We start from the raw sequence: 25,239 nt of genomic DNA, 5'->3' as shown, positions 1-25,239 counted from the left end.
GGAAGGTTCAGGAGTATCTGTTGGATCCACCACCTTAGTTCTGCTTTGAGGAAGGGCAGGAGGGTAATCTAATGCTCTAGGGGACGTTGGTGTTGTGACCAAACATTTTTTCAGGTACCATTGCAGTTTTTGCATGTACATTCTGGCTAGAGGCAGCATGGGGATGGTGTCTGCCATTAGCTCCAGGATCTGCAAGAATGGTCTTGCTGATATCTGGTGAATCTGTAATAAGTTTTAGTGGAGAGAGGCAGAACTTTGTCCTGAGGGAGGAAAGCCCGCATGAGGTCTGTTCTGATCCTGCAGCCCAGAATGATTTTGTCCTGCTGGGGGATTAAGGATAATTTTGAGGCTGAGGGTGAATCCCAATCTGAAGCAGGGAAGTGGTGTACCTCAAGTGGTTTTGAAGGATGTCCCATGTTTCTGCTAGAATGAGGTTGTCTAGGTAAGGACAGATTTGAACAACTCTGGTTCTGCAGAAAGCTATGGCTGGGGCTAAGCATTTTGTAAATACCCTGGGTGCAGTAGATAAAGCAAAGGATAAGGCTGCAAACTGAAAATGAGAGCACGGCCCAGTTAAACACAAGAATCTTCTCTTGGATGGGAATATGGAAATATGCTTCCTTTAGACCTAGTGTGGCCATAAAGACCTTTGCTCCTAGTGTGGCCATAAAGACCTTTGCTGGCAGTACTGGAAGAAGAATTTGAAGGGATAGCATTCTGAATGATGGAACTTTTAGGAAAAGGTTTAGAACGGATAGATCTAGTATTGGTCTCCAAGGGCCATCTCTTTTGGGGACCAGAAAGATTCTAGAGTAGTAGCCTTTTCCTTCCCGTCCTGGAAGGACAGGTTGCTAATGTCAAAAGGTCTTGCAGTATGTGAGGGATACGATGTAGTTTTTTTTTTTTTTTGGGGGGGGGGGATGCCCCTTGGAAGGGGCTTTTCCTTCCAAGAAAGGAAACATCCATTTTGTATTACTGCCAGCACCCAGCAGTCTGATGTGATGGATTTCCAAATGGGGAGGCAGTGGGGGAAAAGGGCAAGGCAGTCATGCATTATTAGGTCCATTTCTATCTTGAAAAGGCTGTGTCTGACTGGGTTGTGAGGCAACTGTCTGGTGGAGGTTTGCCTCCTGGTTCCTCTATGCCTGGAAGAGGAAGGGGTAGCACAGGAGGGGGCCTCCTGACAAAAGTAGTCTTTGCAGGATAATTCCTGTAGTATTCAGGAATAGGGATACAACCAAGTGCTTGGTGTCTTGAAGTTCTTTACTTTTTTCCTGCAGGTTCTTAAAAAGGTCTGCAGACTGTTTACCAAACAGGAGGTTGTGTCTAATGGGGCATCTAGGATTTTAGACTTGAAATCCTCTTGAAGGGGTTGTAGGCGTAGCCAAGAATGTCTGTGGAGTACTGATGCAGAAGAAGCAGACCGTGCAGAGGCCTCTGCTGCATTGTAACTGCATCAAATAGAATGCCTGGCTACCTGGGAAGCCGGGGATAGTTTAGATGCTTTCTCAGTATTGGTAGGGCAATCAGGGGTGGATGCCAAGAGAGTAGAGGGCTTGTGATATTAGGTCCAAGGCATATTTCATCATATGGGTTTGGTAGTGGATAGCTCTGAAGGCTAGGGTGGAGGAGTTATAAACCCTCTTTCCTATCTTGTCCATGTTTTTGCTATCCTTATCAGTGAGCAGAAGAGATGCTGAAGGATCAGTCTAGATTGCTTGTCAGGGGATACAGCAATGACAGCAGGGTCTGCCAGGGGGGGGGTTTTACTAGGAATTTCTGTTCATCTGGAAATTTATAGAACCAGTCAGGTCTTTTAGGGGCTGGTGGTTGCGAGTCTGGGTTCTTAGATGCTGAGTTGAAAGCATCAAGATAGGCAGGAATGACTGGTGGGATGGCTGAATGCAAGGGATATTCCACTTTTGAAAGTATCTCCTTTGAGTATCAGTCACTTGGGAAGTGTTCCTTTTTAAAGTATTCTTTCATCTTAGGGATGGTCTCCCCAAAGGTGACGTCCTCTGGTGGGGAGCCCCCCTTCTATGGATTCCTCATCTGGGGAAGCAATTTGTGAAGAATAGGAGACCGATTCATCTGGAGATGAATAGTAGGGTTCCTATACTTCCCCTTCTTAGGCAGTAGACAAAGGGAGAGAAGTGGCAGAAGTAGGCCTAGGACTGAGCACTGGAATGGCGGAGGGGGAAGAGGCCGTGGGCCTAAGGGCCATGAAGGCCTGCGTCAAAGAGCTGGTAAGAGACTGCCAGTCTGGGACTCCTTCAGAAGGTGGAGTCTGGCATTTAGTTTTCAGTTTTCTTTTTAAAGGCGTAGGTCTCAAAGGCCTGGGAGACCGTACAGGTTTCAGGGAGTGAAATCCCGGTCGGTAGTCTGATGATATCTGGTTCCCTCTCAACATCAGCAGGAACCGATGGGAGAGCTACCTCCGTGGACGCACCAGCTGTTGCTTCTGAAGTAGGGTCCTCAGGGGGAGCCAAAGTAGATGGTTCTGTCGGACATCCCTCAACTCCTAAATCGGTAGCTGACAGGACATCTGATGGCAGAGAAAGTAGGCCTGGAAACCTTGGCCTTTTCCCCCCACAGTGGTTCTGTCACAGCGGCCAACTTAGGGTCCATCCTGAGTGCTAAATTTTTGAGCCTCTGGGTTTTACAAGTATAGGCCAGATGGCTACGGAGGGTCTTTGGTACAAAAGACTGACAAATCGAGCAAGCGGTATGGTCATGCTCTTGGCCTAGACAGAAACCGCAGGGGTTGTGCGTATCTTTATGCGGTATCTGTCACACATGTTGGCATTTACCTTTCTTAGCAGACATCAGCTAACGTAACTACAGCAAACCAAGCTCAAGCAATCTAAAGTCAAAATCTCCAACAGGGTACTTGTCTTTACACATATTCAAGTAAAGGAGCGAAGCAATCAATGTGATGGTCGACTGTGGCTGAAAAGTTCTCAGGTTTCTGTGTGCAGACGTCACATTTAAGGACCCTGGTTTATGGCCCTGCGTGCAGACATCCCATTTAAGGATCTTGGTTTATGGCCCGTGTGACCTCCCACGCACGTACAGCAGCCAGGCTTAAGCTTTTGTATAGGAGCAGATGTTCGGGTTGCCTGACACGGGGAATCCCACACTAAGAATACTGCAACATAGGAACAGAAGGACATCACTCTCAGTTTCTTTGCCAAGTTTTTCTGCTAACTCACTGAGGACTGCAGTCAAACACTTCCACACACAAAAAAAATGTATACTGATGCAATGCCTGCTCTATTAAAGTAAATTAAAGCAATATTTTAAAATGCCCTGATTCTTTGTGCCCACCCATTCTGGATTTGTCCACAATTTTTAAGCAGTTTAAAGGTATGCTACTGTCTGACAACATGCAGCAAGTGCTTCACTAAACGATAGTAAAATACTCCATTTTCTTTAACTGGTAGTACACAGAACAGAGGAGCTTGTTCTTGGGAGTCTTAATATTCTGAAGGATTTAAAGCATGCAGAAGATTCCCTGCTGGGTGAGAATGTAAACTTGATTTTTTTTTGTCTCTGATGGCACAGATAAAAAACTAGAGCTGCTTTCTGTCTTGTTTTAAGAAACCATGGCCTAGTGATGGGGTTTGCCACCCACCCTCTCATTGATTGGTCTTTTTAAACCTGGTGATTTAAGATTCCCACTCCAACTGGGAAGTGAGCTTAATAAGCTTCTCCCTTTCTACACTGCTGCTCTCGATTTTTTTTTTTATTTCAATTATTTCCCTTTCCTTGTGCTTATATCAAGAAGTGCATTTTGCCACTTACAGGTTCATAGGTTCATACTAGGCTATCTGTCCTAGGGCATTTATAAGCCTAGCCAGAATGTGTTTGGCTTTCGCCACTCATTTTAAATTTATTTTGCTATGCCCTTTTTTGAGGTTAGTATACTGTGCCTCTGTCTAACAGTGACACAGAAGTGATACCCGGGGTAAACCTACGATCTCCCACCCACTCATCAAGATTCCTCTTGAAGAGAGTCAATGAGGGACTCTGCCTAACCTGGACTGGGATTTTATTCCAGAGAGAAGGGAGCCTCTGGGTTATGAATCTGTCCCTCCAGCATGTCCTATTTATTTCAGTGCTGAGGTTCAAGTCTCTCAAGCGCACAGCTCGATGGGATTTGGATTTTCTTAGGTGCAGCATGTCCATTAATTCCGGGTTGGACATAGCTTTATAAGTCAAGCACAGATCGCCTCTGAACAGGCGGTATGCCACTGAGTACAGCTGGAGTTTCTTTAACCGGGCAGCATATGGCATCTGTTTGAGCCCTTTGATCCTCTTGGTGAGGTACTTTTGGGGTCCTTCCAGTTGCTGCAGGTGTCTGGTAAGGTACATCCCAAAAGGGGCATTGTATTCAATTATGGGCCTGATGAGGGATGAGTAAAGAGGCACGATTACCTCCCCTGATCTAGATGTGAATCCCTTCATGATTAGGTGGGCTATATAAAATGTTTTTCTAACCACTTTGGCCACGTGGTTGTCAAATGAGAGATTGCTATCAACTTGGGTCCCCAGGTCCCCAATTACTTCTTCTGTACTTAATGGATTACCACCTATGTGGTAATTTGTGGGCATTTTGTTTTTGCCAAAGGGGATGACTATACACTTTTTGGCAGGCACCAGTTGTCTGTTTCTATGAGGCCCTTTTGGAGGATGCTTGTGTCGGCTGGAGTCTCGATTATGGCGCCCAGTTTGCAGTCATCTGCGAACTTGGTCAGCCACAGTCCTTCCGTGTTGGCCTGTACCTCCGAGAAATATATACCGAACAAGAGAGGTCCCAGGACTGAGCCTTGTGGGACTGTCCTTGAGCCAGTTTGCAATCCATCTAGTGACATAGGAGTTTATATTTAAGCTGGTAAGCTTATCTATAATGCCAGAGTGGGGTATTGTATCGAAGGCTTTTGCGAGGTCCAGGTAGGCTGTGTGGACCACCTTCCCCTCGTCAATCGCCTTGGTGACTGTTTCAAAGAAATCAACCAGGTTTAAGAGGCAGGATCTGCCCTTAAAGCCGAACTGGGTAGGATCCAGTGTCTGTAGGTCCCAAATATCTCTATTTATGAGGTCCATGATGATCCTTTCCATAGCTTTGCAGACCAAGCTAGTCAGGCTTATGGGGTGATAGTTTCCAGGATCCGTTGAGGCACCACCTTTATGGAGAGGTACCACTGTTGCTGTACGCCACTCTTTGGGCACATATCCTGTAGTAAGGCTGAGATTGAACAGTAGTTTTATGTTTGGGTTTAGCTCTTCTTGGAGTTCATGTAGGACGCAGCCCAGGACACTGTCTGGTCCCATTGATGCTGTGTTTTTTGCTTTGGAGAGGGCGGCTCTTACCTGAGCATCTGAGATGTGAGGGGGGCAGCACTCTGCTGGGATAGATATTTGCCCTTTTGGTGGGGGTGGGCAGTTTGCGTTGAACCTGTCAACTAGGATGTTGGCAAGGTCTGCGGGTTGTGTATTTTTTGTCATTTTGGACTAATTCTGAGCATATCTGGGAATTACCACCCAGGTTCCTAACATAACTAAAGAAAGCCTTGTGATTATCCTTAGTGTCCTGTGCAATTTTTTCCTCGAAGCTGGCCTTAGACAATTTTATGAGTGCCCGTAGTTTTTTGCTAATACTGATAAGTGATGCCTTCCCTTTTTGGGATTTTGCTCTATCATTTAGTAGCTTCCTCCTTCTATTGTATAGTTTGTTTACGGCTGGGGTCCACCAGACAGGACGTCTGCCTTTGGAGGATTGGGTCTTGGTTTTATTTGGGATTGCATGATCCATGCATTCCTGAAGGTGTTCATAGAATGCGTTTATAAAGGATTCTGCGGTCTGGGCCGTATTTTCCACAGGCCCGGGGGCTTCGAAGGATTCCACCTCGGTTTTGAGGAGTGTGAAATTTGCTTTAGAAGTTTTTCACTATGGTTTTCTGGGCAGGGGGTGGGGGTCAGGATGTGAATATCCAGTGAGATTAGTTTATGGTCTGATCTTACCAGCGAGGGATACATTTCTGGTCTGGAGCATAGAGTCCCCATGTTGGTGGTGATCAGGTCCAGTATGTTTTCCCCTCTTGTGGGAGTGGTAACAAGTTGTTCCATAGCATCTGAGTTTATAAATTCTAGGAACCTTTGGGCTAGGGTGTTGGAGCTAGAGTAATGCTCCCAGTCTGTTTGGGTAGTTGAAGTCGCCCAATATAATGGTGTTGTTTGGGTAGTTGAAGTCGCCCAATATAATGGTGTTTGGAGAGACATTCATATTTTCCAGTGTTCTCAGGAAGGCAGAGTGGGGTTCCTGGGTTTGGGAGGGTGGTGTGTAGCAGGCTATAAACTGGAAGGCAGTTTTACCCACTGTTAGTTGCACATGGATAGTCTCTGATGCTTCGTGCTTTGCCACCAACCTGGAGGTGTGGGTATCTTTGATGAATATCGATACTCCCCCTCCTTTTGTGGTTCGGTCCAAGTTTTGGGGCCGAAAAGCATGGTAGGAGGTATAACCTGGTAGTGCTGGGGTGCTCTCAGGAACCCTGAACCAGGTTTCTGTTACTGCACAGATATCGATGTTCTCCATGCTAAGGAGAGTTTTGAGTGCATGCATCTTGAGGTTTAGACTTCTGGCGTTAAGTAGCATTACTCTTAATTTCTTATCCCTTGTGATACCTATGGAGGTGGGTTCATCTTTTGAGCCTTGCCTAAAAAAGGCACTATGGGGGTAGCAAGAGCCTTTGCCAATATCCGAAAGCCCAGGGGTGACAGGTGCAAGCAGTCCCTAGCGAAGCATCGTGGCTTGTCGAACATATCACCTCAAGCTGACAGGCATTGGATCCCCTTTGAATGACACCAGTACTTAAGCCAATTGTTGAAATTGATCATCTTGTCTTCATATTGTGGCATCATTCTTGGTGAGGGTAAGATGCTACTCAAGGTCAGGGTCATACCGGCCTGGGCTACATGTCTCTTTTCATGTAGTCCAGGGAGGTACGTCTCAGGTCATTCACACCAGCATGGACAATGACAAGAGTCATATTTGTACTTGCCTTGGAGTGACCTGCGTGCTGTGTTATGTGGCGGATCCTAGCGCCCGACAGGCTGCTCACAGTGACCCTCTCCTTGTTCAGCCTGGTGAGCGGGACGTCAGTATGCCTGACGATAGTCACCTATTACAAGTGTATCAGGTGTGTTGTTTAGTCTTAAGGGCTGTGACTGTTCAGCACACTGGCTTTGTGAGATATGTGTTGCACGTGTTTTGTTTTGGGGTAGCGGTTGCTTGGGTGTCTGCTTTGGAGGTCTCTGCTGCTTAGGCAGATCTTTATTTAGAGCCTCAGAGTATGTTTTTGTGTGACTGTGTGTTTGGTTTGCTGTCGTGGTAGGTCTATGTGAGACTGGAATTGTAGTGAGTGTGGTTTCCTTCTCCTCCTGACTGGTTTTGCCATTGTCTGTTGTACTGAATTACTTCACCTGAATATATTACCTAGCTGTTGAATAAAGTAGTGTATATTTACACTTGAATAAACAGTCGTTACAAAGCAAAGTACTTTTACTACATAATCACACTTGAACAGTACACTGCTGCAACCATCTTTTACATTTGTCGCAGCATTTCACTACAACCACCCCCAAACGCACCCCCCACCCCAAAACACACTGCGCTTTTACATTAGGAGGACTGGAATTATTCATCTAGTAGCTTTAAGTGTTTACCTGGTCCTTCTGAGCTTGGAACCCACCAAATGGCTCTAGGTATTTTTTCTTTACACCTTTCTTATATACTGAGACTGTATTTCAGAAACTTAACAAAAATTCACTGTTTGCGGCTGCATTTTACTACTGTTTGTAGATTGAGCACTAAAAAAATTGGGACATGGCAGGTGCACACAGTACGACTATCTAATTGAAGGTCACTGGTTCAGGGCTCAGTTTGAGCCATTTCATTGGTTTATTTGTATTAAATGCTTTGCACTTGCTTGTGGACCATCATGCACTACCACTCAGAGGAGGTAACTTGGCAATTCAGACACAAAAGTGAAAACAGAAGTAGTGGCTGCCATCTAGCAGAGCAGATCTTGAATAGCTTTCAGCTGTTCAGTGAACCCCCCCCCCAGTAGAGATTTTACCTCTTACCCATCATCGGACCCTACAGATCTCCGCTTTTACAGACCTCCTACTGTACACTCCATACATTACGCTGAAATAGCTCCCTGCCCGATAGCTTAATCCTCCTTTTCTCCTTGTATGCTTACGATACTAGGTTCAAACTTTGCATTATGGACTGCAAGTTCCCCCCCTCTCTCTCCTATCTGCCCGGTGGACATGGGTTTTTTTTTGAGGCAGTGTAACAAGTGCCTCATGTACACAGACGACCCCTTACTACTAAAATCACTCAAAATTTGAGAGAGATGCTCCTACACTAAATCTGGAATCACTGCTCTCGCCCACAACAGCAATGCTAAACAAGTTGCCAGCGTACACACAACTCCTATTCACAAAATGCGCCCAATTCAAACCTTCATTTGCAGAGGTAAACTCCAGAAACCAAACAAACACCAGACCCCTCCAAAACACAAAACATGCTACACCTAAAACACCCAAAGCACTCAATACACATAATAGCACCACTCTCTAACCAAATAAGCCCTTAAGGCAATGCACAACTATTCCAAATGGTTTTAGTTATAGGTGACTATAGTGAGCTATACAGATGTCCCACTCACAGGTTGAACAAGGAGGTTACAGCCAGCTGTCTATCAGGTGCAAGGATTCACCAGATCACATATGCACTCGAGCCTCTCAACATGTACTGTTAGGATTCTGTCAGTTCATATTGGTGTGAATGACTGAGACGTACTTCTCTGGACTCGACATGATCAGTCATTTTTGAAGTGGCAATAGCAACAGAACTCCTCAAAACATCTACACAAATGTACAGACACAGCCATGCTTGATGAGATTAAAGCAAGATCCTCAAGAAAAAACAAACCAAGCTAGTGGATGTCTACCATTAGCAAAATTAAATAAGCAAAAGCTGCTGCTGTCAAACAAAAGTGAGATCCCAGAAATAAAAGAGCACCCTCCTCAGCCTAAACAAGCAAATAAGACAACTCGTAAAATCTTCAAAGAGTAGCTATGAGAAAAAAAATAGCAACCACAGTAGAGGAAAACCATAAGATAAGGCCTTCTTCAGCTAAGTCTGCAACCTAAAAGGCAAGACTCAGGTGTGTGCTACACTGTGGATGGCATCACACACACTGACCTCGTGGCAGCTGCAAACCTGTTAAGACAGGTTTGACAAAAATTTTACACCCCCAAGCATGCCACAAACCGTCTTCAGAATCTCCTCCTCCTTCCTGCATCTCCAAAAAACAAGTCATCAATACTCTCTCCAAAGCTAAGAATACAGCCTCCATGGGACCAGAAGGTATTCTGGGCTGCGTTCTTAATGTTCCAAAACAAGAGCTAGCTTATGCCATTAGGCACTCTATTCAACCACAGCCCAAGTACTGGCTTTGTCCCAACTGAATGGAAAACAGCAACTGTCATCCTCATCCACGAGGGCGGCTCGGCAACAGACACGGGTAATTAACAAGCCACATTGGTAAGACAATGGAATGAATCACCATGGACCTCATAAAAATATAGGTGACTTCCAAACCCTGAATCCACCCCGGTTCGGTTTTATCAAGGGTAGGTCATGCCTGCTAAACCTGGTGGACTCTGCAACTAGTGCCATAGACAAGGGCAAAGCCATGCACACAACCTATACTGACTTGGCCAAGGCCTTCAACAATATCCCACATTTGGGCATCACTGAAACTAAGCCAGTTGAATATCAATCCCTATATGTTGTCAGGTGGGTTGCAAACTGGCTCACAGATTGACACTCAAAGTGGGAGACTTTACCTCTACCAGCAGACCTGTCACCAGTGGGGTTCCAGAAGGGTCAGTGCTGGGCCCCCTCTTGTTTGGCACATACTTCTCTGAAGTCTAGGCCAAAAGACAGGGGCTGTGGCTATCCAAGTTTGCAGATGACTGCAAATAAATTCTAAAACATGCATCATTCCCTCAATGCCCCTGCTGATTATAAATAATACTCAATACAAATTCAGTAGTGACAAACCTGGGAGCACAAGTTGACTGTGACCTCAACTTTGACCACCATGTGTCTACTGTGAGGAAGGCATTCCAAGTCGCTCACCTGATTAGCAAAAGCATCGCCAGCATCACCAGAAGAGCAAAAGGTTACAACTCCCCTGTACTCTGCCCTCATCAGGCCTATTACTAAAAATAATGCCCCCTTTGGTATGTACTGTACCAGACACCTGCAGCAACTTAAGAGAAAATTCAGAGTCTTATACAGACGCACTGAAGTTATTGTCACTGTACTCAGTAGCGTATAGACTACTTAAAGGAGACTTGTGTTTGGTTTACAGGGCTCTTTCCAAACCAAATCTAAATAAATGCTGCACATCCTGCAAGTCAAATGGGACTAGAGTCACCCGTGCCAGGGACCTCAATCTAGCTTGCAACATAAACAGGAACTGCTGGTGAGACATACATCTCTCAGAAGTTGCTACTCCTCTTTAAATAGGCTTCCAATCCATATCAAGCAGAGCACCTCCATGACCCTATTTAAGTGTAACCTGGACGACTGGATGGGAAACCCGTAAATTTTGGCTGGGGATTGCCCTTGCTTCTCTCATGGCCATGGGTAGGCCTTGCTAGAAAAACCTTGGGCAGAGATGATATCTCTCACCATATGCAGTGCATAGGATCAGAGAAAGTTACTAGGCTATTGGCCCTGAGGCCCTTATAAGCCTAGCCAAGAGTTTAGCTCACATTTAGACAAGTCAGCACCAGATGCCCCTGTAAAGCAGGGATACAGGTGGAATCCCAGGGGGTGTATTTTCCATTTCCCATCCATTTATCCAGGTTGTGCTTAAAAAAAGGATAATGAGGTACACTGTTTGATGTAGAGGGGGAGTCTACTCCATACATAGTGGAATGTCTGGGACACAAATCTGTCCCGCCACCAAGTCCTATTATATGCAGGTTACTCAAGTGGGGCTTGACTTGCGGATATGCAGCAGTCCTATCAAAGTGGCATCTGAGATTGCTTTGTATGCCAGACAGAGGTCACCTCCGAGGAGTCTGTATAAAACGGAGTAGACGGACACAGCTTTTAGCATATCTGTGTAGGGTAGAAGTTAGAGGCCCTGGATTTTTCTGATGAGGAACCCTTGCGGTCTCTCCAGCTGCTGCATGTACTTTGCAAGGTACATGCTGAAAAGGGCTCTGTACTCAATAATGGGCCTTATAAGGCAAGAATACAGGGATGTTATAACCTCCTTGTCCCTGGATGAGATACCACATAAAAATCTTTCCATACAACAGAAGCAATACAGTGGTCAAGTCAAGTTGCTATCAACCTGGATGCCAAAATCCCTCAAGACTGACTGCATGCTTAGGACATTGTTATTAATGTGAATCTGGGGGGACGTCAATCTCCCCCAAAGGGGATGATGCATTTTTTGGTCCTCAGCTTAAGGCCAAGTTCCTGGCACCAGTTGTTTGGGTGAGACCCCCTTGGAGGATGTCCACATCACTAGGGGAACTGATGACAGCACCCAGCTTGCAGTCATCTGCAAACTTGGTCAGCCACTAGTTTTGCCATGCACCTCATTAAAGTATATCCCAAATAACAGAGGCCCCCAGATCGATCCTTGGGATATGTCGCTCATTACAAGTCTACTGCTTGTGGGGCTTCCCCTATTTTGACTAGGTGGGTTCTATCAGTGAGCCAGTTTGCTACCCATTTGTTAACATATGGATTGATGCCTAGTTGAGAGCGTATATTATTATGCCACAAGTGGGGAATAGTTTTGAGGGGTATGGCAAAGTCAAGGTAGGCAGTGTGCACCATCTTCCCCTTGTCCATGGTTTTAGCGACCTGAAGTCAACCAAATTTAACACACACGAACCCCCCCCCCTTGATAAAGCCAAACTGTGTGGATCTAGTATTTGGAGATTGCCCGTGTCCTTAACGAGGTCCACGCTAATACATTGCAGATTAGGCTAGTTAGGCTGATGGGTGTAATTTCCTGGATTGGTGGATGCCCCACCTTTGTAACGGGAAGACAGTAGCTGTCCTCCATTCAGATGGGACGAAGCAGGTACTCATGTTTTGGATGAATAGGGCGCCTAATGGTGCGGCAAGTTCTTGCCAGAGTTCATGTAGGAAACAACCTGGATATTACTGGGTCCCATGGAGGCTGCATTTTTTGCCCTTGAGTGGACAGTGACGACCTGCTCCCTAGAGATAAGGAAAGGAGGACAAGTACTGGATTTACTGATGGGGGAGACGGAGGGGTGAAGTTTTTGCCAAATCTATCAGCCAGCAGGTTGGCTGTATCTACAGTATTTGTGTACCTGGTGACCTTGACCACCAGTTCCGAGCAAATCTGGGTACTTCCTTTGAGAATGTGGACGTGTGAAAAAAAATCCTACGATTGTCTCTAGATGTGGCCAACCCGAACTAAAAGTTTGCTTTGTAGGATTTCACTGGTGCTCTTAGTTGCTTGTTCAGGCAAAGGAGATTGCTCCCAGTTGGCCACCTGCTCCTTCTTGGTCCTCGACAGCAATTTTTTTCCTTCCGTTAGACCGAGTTTATTTATTGCAGATTTCCACCAGACAGGTTTACTCTTACTTGCGGAGGATGGTTTTGTCCTGTCAGGTATTCCTGACTCCATGCATCCATATAAATACTTGTACAGTACTTTGGTGTAGATTTGGACATTGGTGCCAGTTCCTACAGAAGGGGAGGGGGCTGTGAAGCTGTTTATAACATCCCTCGGGAGGATGTAATCAGCCTTGGAGAAGTTTTTTTCTTTAGCCCTAGAGGAGGTCAATGGAAATAGTGACTTCAAAAGTGACTGCTTTATGGTAGATCTTACCAGGGAGGATGATACTGTAAGGATGCTGTAGTGGCTACTCATGTTGATTAATACCAAGTCCAAGACATTATTACCTCTTAGCTGTTCCAAGGCATCTGCATTGATGAAATCGAGGAATCTCTGGGCATTTGTGTTATGGCATGAGTAGTTCTTTCCAATCTATGTTTGGGTAGTTACAATTACCCACGATCAGGGTAAAGGGATGAATCTCGGTAGATTCAAAGAGGTCCAGACAGGAGAAATAGGCATAGAGTCAAATTTGGGGACCTGTAGCCAGGTATAACTCAAATAGGGATCTTGTCAATGTTCAACTGCACCTGAAGTGTCTCATGCGCTTTACACTGTTTGACCAGGCTGGAGGTGTGTGTACGTTTTTAATGTACATCGAAACTCCACCTTCTTTGGCTTTACTGCCCACAGTTTAGGATCTGAATGTATGCTAAGATGAGTAACCAAGTATGGCTGGGATGCTTTCTACAGCTTTGAACCAGGTTTCTGTGACTGCGCAACTATCAGCATCTTTCTGAGTTAAGAATGCTTGCAATGAGTGCAGTTTCATATTTACACTCCTAGCGTTTAGTATCCCGACGTTTAGCAATTTGCATTTTGTTGAAAATTTTACAGTAACAGTTTTGACTCATCACTTTTCCTAAAAAGGCATTATGGGGGAGGAGTGAAGCTTAATTACCCATTTTCAGCATATGAAAATATTCACCTTTTAAGCTTCTCTGTGGAAAAGATTTTTTCAGCATCCATATCAGGAAATACTAACTGGTTAGGATTTGAACCCTAATCACAATCTTCAATAACTTCAATGGAGCATTTCACCTCAAGCCTTTAGTGAAAATGGGTCTCAAATCCAACAAGACAACCTTGTCCTCAAGCCATTACACAAGTTTGTATAGATTACATACAAGTATACAAACAATTAAATACCATCACAAAGCGATCCACTTTCCATTATGGCTCCTGTCAGAGAATCCCAATAATCTTCCAGTGGATATCGGATTCCCCACCCCCCAAAAATAAAAAAACATAAACACAAACATTTAAACCACTATGTATTAAAGTTGTTCAATCAACCTAAAACAGGTGGTACTGAAACAAATCTGGTAGGCAAACCAGACATAAGCGCACATTCCAAACTTGATAACGTGAAAATAAACAAAGCTGGCGGTGGTTCATTTTCACAATACCTTTTCTCCTTCATTTGGATTCTTGTCTGGGTGGTACCTTAGTGCTAGTTTTCTATACGCTTTCTTGAGTTCTTCTGGTGTAGCATTTGATTTCACACCCAAAACATCGTAATACCCAGTTTCCTTCACCATCTTCTAAGGCGGCGTCTGTAAACTGAAATACAAAAATTATTCCAACAAGTCTCAAAAAGGCAATATCAGCAGCAGAAGTTTCAAGAGAGAATACCAATGTTCATGTTATTCTGTTATACAGAAATATACATGAAAAAACATTAAAAGATTTCCACTGATTTCATTCTCCGTACATTACAAGACAGCAACTAAAAAAAGAATTACTTTCTCATAAATCAAAATCCAAGATTTCGCAGTCACTTCCATTACCCAAAATACGGACGTTGGTATACTTGTCTACAACAAACAATGAAAATAAAGAATTTAAAGAAAGTGTTTCACAATATTTAACTACACGAACTTGCACACCGTACACACTATTCACTTCACAACACAACAAGAAACACCACCCCCAATCACCTACACAAAGGAAGTGACGTCCCCAACCTCAACCTAGCACAAACTGAATTTGGAACGTCCAAAGCGAGAAACGAACGCAACGTCTGATGAAGCAAAGCGGTATACAATTACGTACAGCCCAATCTTCCTTAGATTTAAATAAAAGCAGACACCACAAATTCTTTTCAAAATAAAATTGTTCACGGGGGAAAAAGACAAATATTTCCCACAATCTGATCAGAACCCATAAACTATAAAAAAAAAACGCAACACGAACATTTACAACATAAGCATCAAGGATTTTCAAACCTGAATAACTGTACATCCTTAACTACACTAAATCACAATTTATTTTTAACTAACACATAGACCATTCCTATCAACAAGATAATACACTTAGCCCACAAACGTTGACACCTACCAAACACAAGAAAATCACCAGTATACAACACCTTCTAGAAAATTCCTGTCCAGATTATCTTCGGGCTCAGGTCTTTTATACTTCAAGTGACGTGCATGACAGGAAATTCCGTACCGAAATAAGGGACTTGAGAATACTTTGCGACAGGCAAACAGATTTTATTGAATTACGACGTCATCTTTAAGAGCGACTTAGTAGATGTGAGTTGTTTTATTTATAATTCCTTTTTTTTATTTTGGTAGTGAATGTTAGCAGTTATTTCTTCAGTAGTTTCATTAAAGGGTTGTTAGGAAAGTATGTGAGAATTTGTTGAAATGTTGAGTTAAAGTTAGGATTATACTTGTACTTCTGAAACTTTTTGTAGAGATGGAATTTTTAATCATATCTCTCTGAACAGTTCCTGCTTTTTGGCTGAAAATCATCTAGCTCTCTCCCCTCCAAAACGTCGATTTTTTTTGTGAATAAAAGATAATTATCTAATTTTACTTAATAAGTAATGATAAGTTACAGACTTCTTTTATTTCAGAAAATGCATGTTAATTTACATTGTTATTTTATCAACGTCCCAGGTTAGTAAGTGTCCCTGATTTTGGACGTTAGTAGTTGAGAGGTATGTGTGGAATTTACCTACTGTTTTCATTTTATTTTTTCCTAACCAATTATGGCAGTAAGCTGAGTAGGAGATACCAGTCTTCTGTGTTTACACCCATTTGTAACAGTTAATTCCTTTAAATCCCCAGGTGTTTCAAGCACGTTGAGAGATTTAATGTTTATAAGGTGTCCTAGTGTGCCTTAACCCCTTCCCTGGGCTGTGCTTGGCACACCTTCCATAGGAGGTGATCATATAATATTTGTAGTAGGTGCCCTGACCACTTCAGTTCGCTTCTGTCTCAAGTCTGTCATAGCATCAGTGACTACTCTGAGATTTTCTCGGGGTGTCATACTCTGCTGTCTGTCATGAAGAGTGAGCTTCACAAACCTGAGAAGGATCTTTTTTGTTTCTCGTATTCATGATTTCATCTTTGTCGTTACTCTATAAAGTTTGTGACATAGAAAAATGGGGGATCGGCATATATAGACTAACCAGTAAATGCAGACATATATCATAAGACTCTGCTGTCACTTCATCAGTACTATACATCTGGCTCCTCCTACTGTTTCTTTATTTCTGTTTGTGAAAAGACCTGCTGCTGTTGCTTTCCTATAGAAAGCAATATTCTCTCTGCTGGAATGACCCCTGACCTCTGATTTTGAGGTGTAGGTTGTCATGCCATCTGCATCACATGTGGCTGTGAACTTGTCCAGTGTAGTAAGTGGTTCTAGTGGTTGAAACAAGAAGAGAGAATATTTGCAAATGATGGAGATTAAACCGTCATGTCCCCCAGGTGGACGCTCTGTGATAATAGAGAGCATTAGACCGAGAGTTTATTTTTGTAAAGTTGTAGTAGAAGTATAGTTTGATAGCTGCATACTGACGCAGTTACTTTCTAAACTTTATTAATAACAGTTAAACATCTCTGTCCTAAAGTAACAAGTCCACCCCCCGAAGTGCTAACAGAGCATTTGTACAACTGAATGACTTTGAAGCATGATTAGGATTTTGCCTCCTGCTTTTGCCTTGTTCTTCATAAAAATATTTGATCCTCCGGTAAACCAGTGTCTAGTTTCTTTACATAAGCACAGCGCTTATCTGCCAATTTTATATAAGTTTCACCCAATAAAGATTTGTTGTTTTGCTGCTAAGAACTGAAATCCTAACTCTCCACTAAACCTTAACTTTTTAAACGGGTAAAACTTAAGCTACCTACTTTCACATCTAACTTCTCTAATGCACACTGCAGTGTGCATTTTTTTCATCTTACCTTTAAGCATCCCTGTGACTAGCACTTTCTCTAATACCTGCTGGAAAGCACTAGGAGGCCTTAAACTGACACAATCACTCAACTCTCCTTGTTAATAAGGAGAAATTAATAGTAGGCACTAAACAGCCTATAATTGCAAAGTCCCTTGCTAAGGTAAGGGAAAACAGCTCCCGTCCTTTACAAAAAAAAAGCACCAAACCAGGCATGTCCAAGGGTCAGCTTCTGGTGATTTCTCCTGTCCACCTGGTGAATCTGGGCATACTGGGGCAATGCAGCAATTGCCGCATGTACACCGACAACCCTCTCCTCCTACCACCCAACACTACAACCTGTGAGAGATGCACTTACATAGCCAAAATGGAAGCAAAGCTCTCTCCAACCAAGATTGTGCTAGACAGTCAAGAGGAGAAGGTTAACACCCACACTACACCTCAAGCAGCACCTAGCCCTTCTAAACCCACACCACCAACACCCACATATAGCAACACTAAATCCACATATGCAGAGGCCCTTAACTGTAACCTGCCTGAATAACAAGGACCTCTGAAGCTGAAACGCAAATGAACACCAATCACAACCAGTGTGCCACCCAGCAACAGCCCCTAAGGCAAGACAATGTACCTAACACTTTAGTCATAGGTGACTCTGTAGTCCGGCACACTGATGTCCCTCTCACCAGGTTGAACAAGGAGAAAATTACAGTCAGCATTCCTGTCGGGTGCCAGGATCCGCCACATAACGCATGCACTCAAGTCACTCCACAGCAAGTACAAATATGACTCTGTCATTGTCCATGTTGGAGTGGATGACTTTGAGACGTACCTCCCTGTTCTACATGAAAAGAGACATGAAAGAGCTCTCTGATCATGTGGCCCAGGCAGGTATGACCCTAGCCCTGTGTAGCATCCTGCCTTTGCCCAGAATGAAACCACAATATAAGGACAAAATGATTGACTTCAACAATTGGCTAAGCTTCTGGTGTCATTCAAAGGGGATCCAGTATCTGTCTGCCTGGGACGACATGATTGACAGACCATGATGCTTTGCCAGAGATGGTCTGCACCTGTCGCCCCTGGGATTCAGGTTACTGGCTAAGGCTCTTGCCACCCCTGTAGTGCCTTTTTTAGGCAAAGTTCAAAGGACAAAATCACCACCGTAACAGGTACAAGCATGCAGAATCTGAAGGTAATGCTACTCAATGCCAGTCTAAACCTCAAAATGCACTCTCTCGAGGCACTCCTAAAAATGGAGAACATCTATATCTTTGCAGTAACCGAGACCTGGTTCAAGGCTCCAGAGAGCACCCCTGTAATACCAGGCTACAACTCTTACCACACTTTTCGGCCACCAAACCAGGACCGAAACACTAAAGGTGGAGGAGTGTCAATATTCACCAAGGATATTCACACCACCAGGCTAGTTGCCCAACACAATGCGTCTGAAATTCTCCAGGTGCAACTAACACTAGGTAAGACTGCAATCCAAATTGTAGCTTGCTGCAGATCCCCCACCATACCCCAAGATTCTCACTACACCTTTCTAAACATACTGGAAAATATTAAGATAGAACCAAACACTCTCTAATACTGGGTGATTTTAACTACCCTGCCATTAACTGGGAAAACTACTCCTGTACCAACACCTTTGCCCAACGGTTCTTGGAATTCATAAATTCCAATGCCCTGGATCAACTAATCCATAGTCCCACCAGGGGCTCCAATATCCCAGACCTGGTCATTACCAACATGGGAAATCGATGCTCTACACCTATGGTCACCCCCTCATTAGTCAGGTCTGACCATAGGCTAATAACCCTTAACATCCACATCCCACCCCCAGTAAGGAAACCTCCATAAAAAAACTTCTTCAAAGCCAACTTCATGCTACTCAAGTCAGAAGTGACAAACTTCATCACACCCATGCAGAGAGGAACTGAAAGTTCAACTGCTGAATCCTACACTAAGGCACTGTACGAGCACATCCATTCATGCATGAATCATGCCATCCCAAATAGAACCAAGATGCTCTCATCCAAAAAAAGGAAGCCAATCTGGTAGTCCCCTGCCATAAACAAACTTTACAACAAAAGGAAGAAACTGTTGCAGAAAAGAGGAAAATCCCAGGATGCAAAAAACTCCCTTACCAGCCTCGGTAAGAAACTGAGATCTCTAATAAAATCCTCCAAAGCTAGTTACGAAAATAAAACTGCCAAAGATTCCAAAGACAACCACAAGGCATTCTATGACTATGTCAAGAATCTAAATGGCAATGTTCAGATCTGCTCTGAGCTAAAACAGAATGGCATTAAATATACTGATCCCAAGGATATAGCCAATATCCTGGCAGATCGATTCAGTGCCAACTTCACCCCCCTCTCATCCCCTAAATGGCCCATCTCAATACCGAAAGATTGCCAAATTCCGGTAGTAACGGCCACACAGGTAAAAAACGCACTCTCCAAAACTAAGAATACAGCATCCATGGGACCAGATGACATCCCGGGCTGTGTACTACATGAACTACAATATGAACTGGCACCTCACCTAAGTATCATGTTTAATCATAGCCTCAACTCAGGTTTAGTGCCCACTGAGTGGTGCAGAGCTACAGTTATCCCACTCCACAAGGGGGGGATCCACCTTGGATCCCGGAAACTACCGTCCCATCAGTATGACAAGTCTTATCTGCAAGGCCATGGAGCATATTCTCATGGAACTTATAAACAAAGGCATTGGCAACCTTCAAACACTGGACCCCACCCAGTTTGGATTTGTGAAGGGCCGATCTTGTCTCCTGAACCTGACTGACTTCTTCAAATCAGTCTCCAGAGCCATGGACAAGGGTAAGGTGGTCCACACAGCCTATCTAGACCTTGCCAAGGCCTTTGACACCATCCCCCACTCTGGAATCCTAGATAAACTTACTAGGCTGGGCATTAATCCCTACGTCACCCAATGGGTTGCTAACTGGCTTACTAATAGAACCCACACTGTAAAAGTAGCCGACTCCAAATACAGCTCCAGACAAGTGACAAGTGGAGTACCTCAGGGTTCAGTCCTGGGACCGCTCTTGTTTGGCATCTACTTCTCTGAAGTACAGGCCAACAGTAAGGGACTCTGGCTAACAAAGTTCGCAGATGACTGCAAAGTGGGAGCCATTATTGAATCCCCAAATGATGTGGATACTCTACAAAAGGGCCTTACAGAAACAGATGCTTGGTGCCAGAGCCATGGGCTCAAGCTCAATGCCAAGAAATGTATAGTTATCCCCTTTGGGAAAAAACATGCATCTGTGAATTACCATATAGGTGGCAGTACACTAAACACTGAAAGTGTGATAAGAGACTTAGGGACACAGGTGGACAGTGGTATCGCCTTCGATAACCACATCGCAGCAACAGTCAGGAAATCCTTCTGTGGCACACCTCATCACTAAGGGCTTTTCATCTAGAAAAGGGGAGGTCATTGTCCCACTGTACTCATCCCTCATTAGACCCATTATAGAATACAACGCCCCGTTTGGTATGTACCTCTCAAGACCTCTGCAACAACTGGAAAGGCCGCAGAAATACCTCACTAAGAGAATCACAGGCCTAAAGCAGATACCCTATGCTGACCACCTTAAAAAAACTCCAGCTATACTCTGTCGCAAATCGTCTACTCAGAGGTGATCTCTGTTTAACATACAAGGCCATGTCAAACCCAGAGCTGTTGGAATGCTGCACTTAAAGAAATCCCAATCCCTCAGAGCCACACGCTCCAGGGATCTAAACCTTGTCATCACAATAAACAAAACATGCTGGAGGGATAGGTTCCCGACCCAGAGACTCCCCAGACTCTGGAATAGATTGCCCATACATGTAAGCAGAGTGCCTCTTTCGCCCTTTTCAAAAGGAACCTTGATGATTGGATGGGAGAAAGGAAATTCACCCCAGGGATCACGTCAGTTGCCCTGCTAGACAGGGGTCCAGGGAAGTAAATAGTGTGGGAAGAAATAGCCAGGGAATTGTTATGGCTAGGCTTGTATAGGCCCTAGGGCTGATAGCCTAGTACCAACCTATGAGCTTATGAAACTATTTTTAATCATCACAAGAAGATTTGTTGTTTGGGTATGAAGAATGTGAGGCTTGCAAAAGTGAAGAAGTTTTTATCGCAACAAGATTTTTTACTACGGTTTGGCATTTAATGTACAAATATTTGTTACTAATGCTGCTTGGTGTTTTAGCTTTGCTCAAATGGCTATTTTTTCATATTTTTTAGTAGTTCCTTTGACCCTGTGCTCTGTCTGATGGTTTGCTAACTAAACTTTAGGGTGCTCACATTGCTTCATTTTTGAGCAATATGGGAATGGCAAACATAATTGTCAAAACAATGTGAGCAGATTCCTGAAAAAGGTTCTGAACTTCATGTGTGGGCTTGGCTTGTGAAAATGAAGCTGATAAGTCCAAAAGTTACTTTTTTGAGAGTAACCCTTCTGCCCTTGCTAGTTATCTTGTCAGAGATTCAAACAATTACAGATAAATGGAGTGACCCCCCCCCCCTGAGAATGTTTGCGTTCAAGTTACCATTTTGTTCTAGGGGTGAAAGACAGAATCAGTGCTTTGTGGAATTCCTTTAGAAGTTTGCAGCAGCTATGTAGACAAGCTGCCTGTTAGCCATGTTTGTTTATTTAAAACCATTGGCTGTTCATTTTAAAACCACAGAGCAATTTACATAAATTTGCAGTCATTTGGTGTACCATTATTTTCAGTTTTGCAGTATAATAAGACTTGTTTTCATCAAACATTTTACATTATTTTTCCGTGTTGTCTTTTTGTTACTTTCCATTCTCCTGTTTTATGCTCTGTTTATGCTACCAGTTTTGTGATTTACTTTTTCCCTTCCACTTCCGTTTCTCTGCTTTTCTTTTAGTATATGTATCCCATTAGTATATGTATCCCATATCTCTCCTGTATTGCTTTCCCTTGTTTGTACATTTTTTTTTCTCTCTTCTTCCTGTTTATTGATTTGTGGAGTATGTGTCATTTTGACTGTCTGTTTCAGATTGCATTTTCCTTCTTTTATTCTGCCTTCCAGTTTGAGGTTACGCAACTTTTATTGCCCCCCCCCATCTTCAGAAGCTATTTCCTTGTTTTCCCTACCTGTGCTTTTCTCATTTTTGTCCAGTGCATAGTCCTGTTTGACGTATTGAAGCTGAAATAATGAAAACAAACATTTGTTTACTAACTCCATTTATCCATACACATCCTTTTAGTTATGATTATTTCACGTGTTCGGAATCTCTTCTTTGAACTCTTACACCTGTAAGCCATATTGGTATAAATACATTGTATTGTATATTTTGCATACTGTTTATAGCATTTCTGTTGTGAAAAGGTCATGCAAGTCACATACAACTCGCCTATCTGACCTGGATATATTGCCCATTGTGGGCCGATCTCCTTATGTTTATCACCTGCATTTAGCACATGGCTGAAGTTTTCCTCGATAAAGAGGACCTGTTTTCAAAAATATTTTTTACACAATTCTGTTTCATACTCCTGTTCACTTAGGCATTATTGCTAGATGCATTATATTGGGTCAGCTTACTTATTTTCTTCATTATAGCTTCATTATCTGATTTTGCTGATTTAAGGGAGACCCGTGCCCTAAATTCAACAGTTCCTTTTCTCAGAGTGTATTTCCTATCTACATAATGATCCCCTTACTTCCACATAATAAAAAGACATAACTTAGTTTCTTCCTCTGTGTGTGATTTTTGTCCTCCACAAGAAAAACAGGGTAACAAACCAGGAAAGCAGGAACAAGCAGATGTCGGAAAGTCAGCGCCACAATTCAGAAACAAATTTTCCTTCTCGGGAAGGTTTACATAATCCAAACATGCCTGCAGCACAACAAATGGCAAGATTTGTGTGAAGTTCTGGAAAAGCCTGGACAAAAGTGCTTATTTATTTTTCAGTGTTTAATAAAGTATTTTGTGTGACCTCTGTGGTTCCCCTGTGGATCTATTCTGGTTTTGAACTGTTTGCATCCATTCCTTGTCATTTGTTGTTTTTGATCAACACTGGGGCTGTTTCTGAATTGTGGAGCTGACTTTCCAACAGCTGCTCGTTCCTGCTTTCCTGTCATTCTCTCCTAGTCAACTTTTTCTGTGCACGGCATGTTGATAATTAATTAAACTTTGATACTTTCTGTAGGAATTTGTCTCCCTTGCTCTTTCATTGTTTTTTTCTTATCACATTTGAACATTTCTAGCTACAAAAGCCATGGAAAATGAGGTACCTTTAGCTATTTTATTTCACACCCACTGAGATCATTAAGCTAATTAGACTAAAAATTCACACTTTTTTTTACTGTGTACTGTTACCTAGCTTTTCCTTCATTGGGGTCAATCCTGTTGAAGATGAAGAAGCATTGTAGCCACTGATAGCAATGTCACTAATTAGCTGAGCTTTGCAACCCAGAAAATATTCTCCGACTTAGATAAGGAAGGAGCAAAACAGCACCTGAAACTCACAAAATTTCACTTTTTTAAAATTATCTCAGCTGTTTAGATTTTTTTTATATAAATTGTGCAACACATACATAGGAAACATAAGCAAGAGTCCCTCCAGCTTAATTGGTGACACACTTACTGAGGATTCTCAGACTTAGAATGGAAGCAGTGAGCAACATTAAGTGAATGAAATTGCCATCTGATAACGGAGACTATAATTAATCTAATCAGCTGTGCATTATGGGCAAAAAGTAGCTTTCTGCAAAAATATGATCATGTCAGGATGTCTGTCTCCATAAAGACATTTGGGGTTGGGGAAAAAAAAAGTATTATATATTATGTTGCAGGCTTGTTTGGATTATGTAAATCTTCATGAAAAGGAAATGTGTTCTCAGTTTCTGCCAGTAGTTTGAACAAATTTAGTGAATATTCTGATATTAGTTGTAGTAACTTCTTTTTAATAATCCAAATTCTTCCCTCAAAATGAATTTGGGAAAACTAAATGAATTGTAATCATTTTTACGTATAAATATCTGATTTTTAACCCCCCCCCCACCTCCTTGCAGGACAGAGCCTGATGTCTTCTCTACCTGCACCCAGCCCATCCAATCTTTCTGTGTTAGTAGGAACTAGGAATACCAAGGCAAGGGATTCATTCCTGCTTGGGAATCTATGAGCTCATCCACTCCAGAGTGAGATATCATAAGGACTGCACCAGCTTGGGGATCCTGCTGTGGGCAACCTATCCTGTCCCCCAGTGGAACACCCCTCTTCCCTTCTTTAGAGAAAATTTTTCTGAGCTCCTCTCTGTGCTGTCCTCTGAGGGGGAGTGTGCCTCCACATGCTAAATTCCCCTTGGCTTCCTGTGTAACACTCCCATTGTGGAGTGGGCTTACTTGGCTTGAGCTCCACAGGATGGAGTATTTAGTTCTTCCACTAGGTGTTAGCCTGTGTGGCAAGGTGGATCCTCCTCTTCCTTTCTTTAGGTTGGGTAAGCTGGCCACTCTCTCTCATTCTGCTAGCCTCTAGTGATTGTCTTCTCTTCTTTTGATGCTTGTATCTCGGCCCCAGACGTTTTCAGGCTATTTAAACTGGATGCGAATGCAGTCAAGTAAGGCCATGGCTATAGTGCAGCAAAAAAAAAAAAGTGCCCCCTCTAACAAAGGAAATGCTAGAGCAAAGATTAAATTACATGAGTCAAGCACCCTGCTGAGATCTGCCAGTCAATGGGGTTAGGTCAAATTACCCTCAGGACTTTGACAGCTAGGGAAGCTAAGTGGTAAGGGGGAGGGGAGAAGTAAATGGACTGGAATTCATTGTCTCACAAGTTAGTGCCATTTAAACTAAATTAGAAAAAAAGGCAGCAGTAAACAGCACTTTGAGTATGTTCTGTGACATTTGCACTGTTTCTGTTTTAAGTAGTCATTCAGCAGCAGGGAATATTACTTGCACTGTTCTATTTTACTCAGTACTTTGTACGCATGCAACATCTATGAAATGACAGGAGCTTTAAGCAAACGGAGGCCTGTATGATGTAACATTTGTGAGCCAAACAATGATTTCTGGGATACTGAATGGCAACCTGATTTATCCAAACCATGTCACTATGCTAGCCTCCAGGTGGTCAGAGTGTGGAATTACATATAAAAATATTTAAAATCCTGTAAATAATCCCAGAGTGCTGTTAGTGTAGGAAACATCATGCCATGATGTTCGGTACTCCTTTAAGCTAATTGCTGTTGTCAAAGATTTTGCATGATAGTTACTACAGTGCTTGTCCG

General features: G+C 43.2%; 2 protein-coding genes across 5 annotated transcripts in view; one reads left to right on the top strand and one right to left on the bottom strand.

The window, feature by feature from the left end:
- The window catches only part of DNAJA1 (DnaJ heat shock protein family (Hsp40) member A1), a 163,548-nt gene extending 148,338 nt beyond the window's left edge, over window positions 1-15,210 (bottom strand). Inside the window, exons 1-2 of one of the 2 annotated variants that reach the window (XM_044060970.1) lie at window positions 15,102-15,210; window positions 14,171-14,324 (exon numbers count right to left, since the gene is read on the bottom strand). In XM_044060970.1, coding sequence (XP_043916905.1) covers window positions 14,171-14,302 — 132 coding nt within the window. In that variant the 5' untranslated portion in view covers window positions 14,303-14,324; window positions 15,102-15,210. Of the gene's footprint in view, window positions 1-14,170; window positions 14,325-14,506; window positions 14,525-15,101 lie in introns of those variants that run through there. The other variant, XM_044060971.1, reaches the window with a different exon arrangement.
- A 21-nt stretch (window positions 15,211-15,231) lies between these two features.
- APTX (aprataxin) overlaps window positions 15,232-25,239 on the top strand; it is a 1,163,679-nt gene continuing 1,153,671 nt past the window's right edge. For 2 of the 3 annotated variants that reach the window (XM_044060974.1, XM_044060972.1), the window contains exon 1: window positions 15,232-15,301. The gene's annotated coding sequence lies outside the window, so the exon portion shown is untranslated. The remainder of the gene's footprint in view (window positions 15,302-25,239) is intronic. The other variant, XM_044060973.1, reaches the window with a different exon arrangement.

The sequence above is a fragment of the Protopterus annectens genome, chromosome 2.part0 (assembly GCF_019279795.1).
Source record: "Protopterus annectens isolate FY-2018-M chromosome 2.part0, PAN1.0, whole genome shotgun sequence".
NCBI classification, from domain to species: domain Eukaryota; kingdom Metazoa; phylum Chordata; order Ceratodontiformes; family Protopteridae; genus Protopterus; species Protopterus annectens.
Note: the sequence above shows the minus strand (reverse complement) of the source record. Positions and strands in the feature narration are given on the sequence as shown.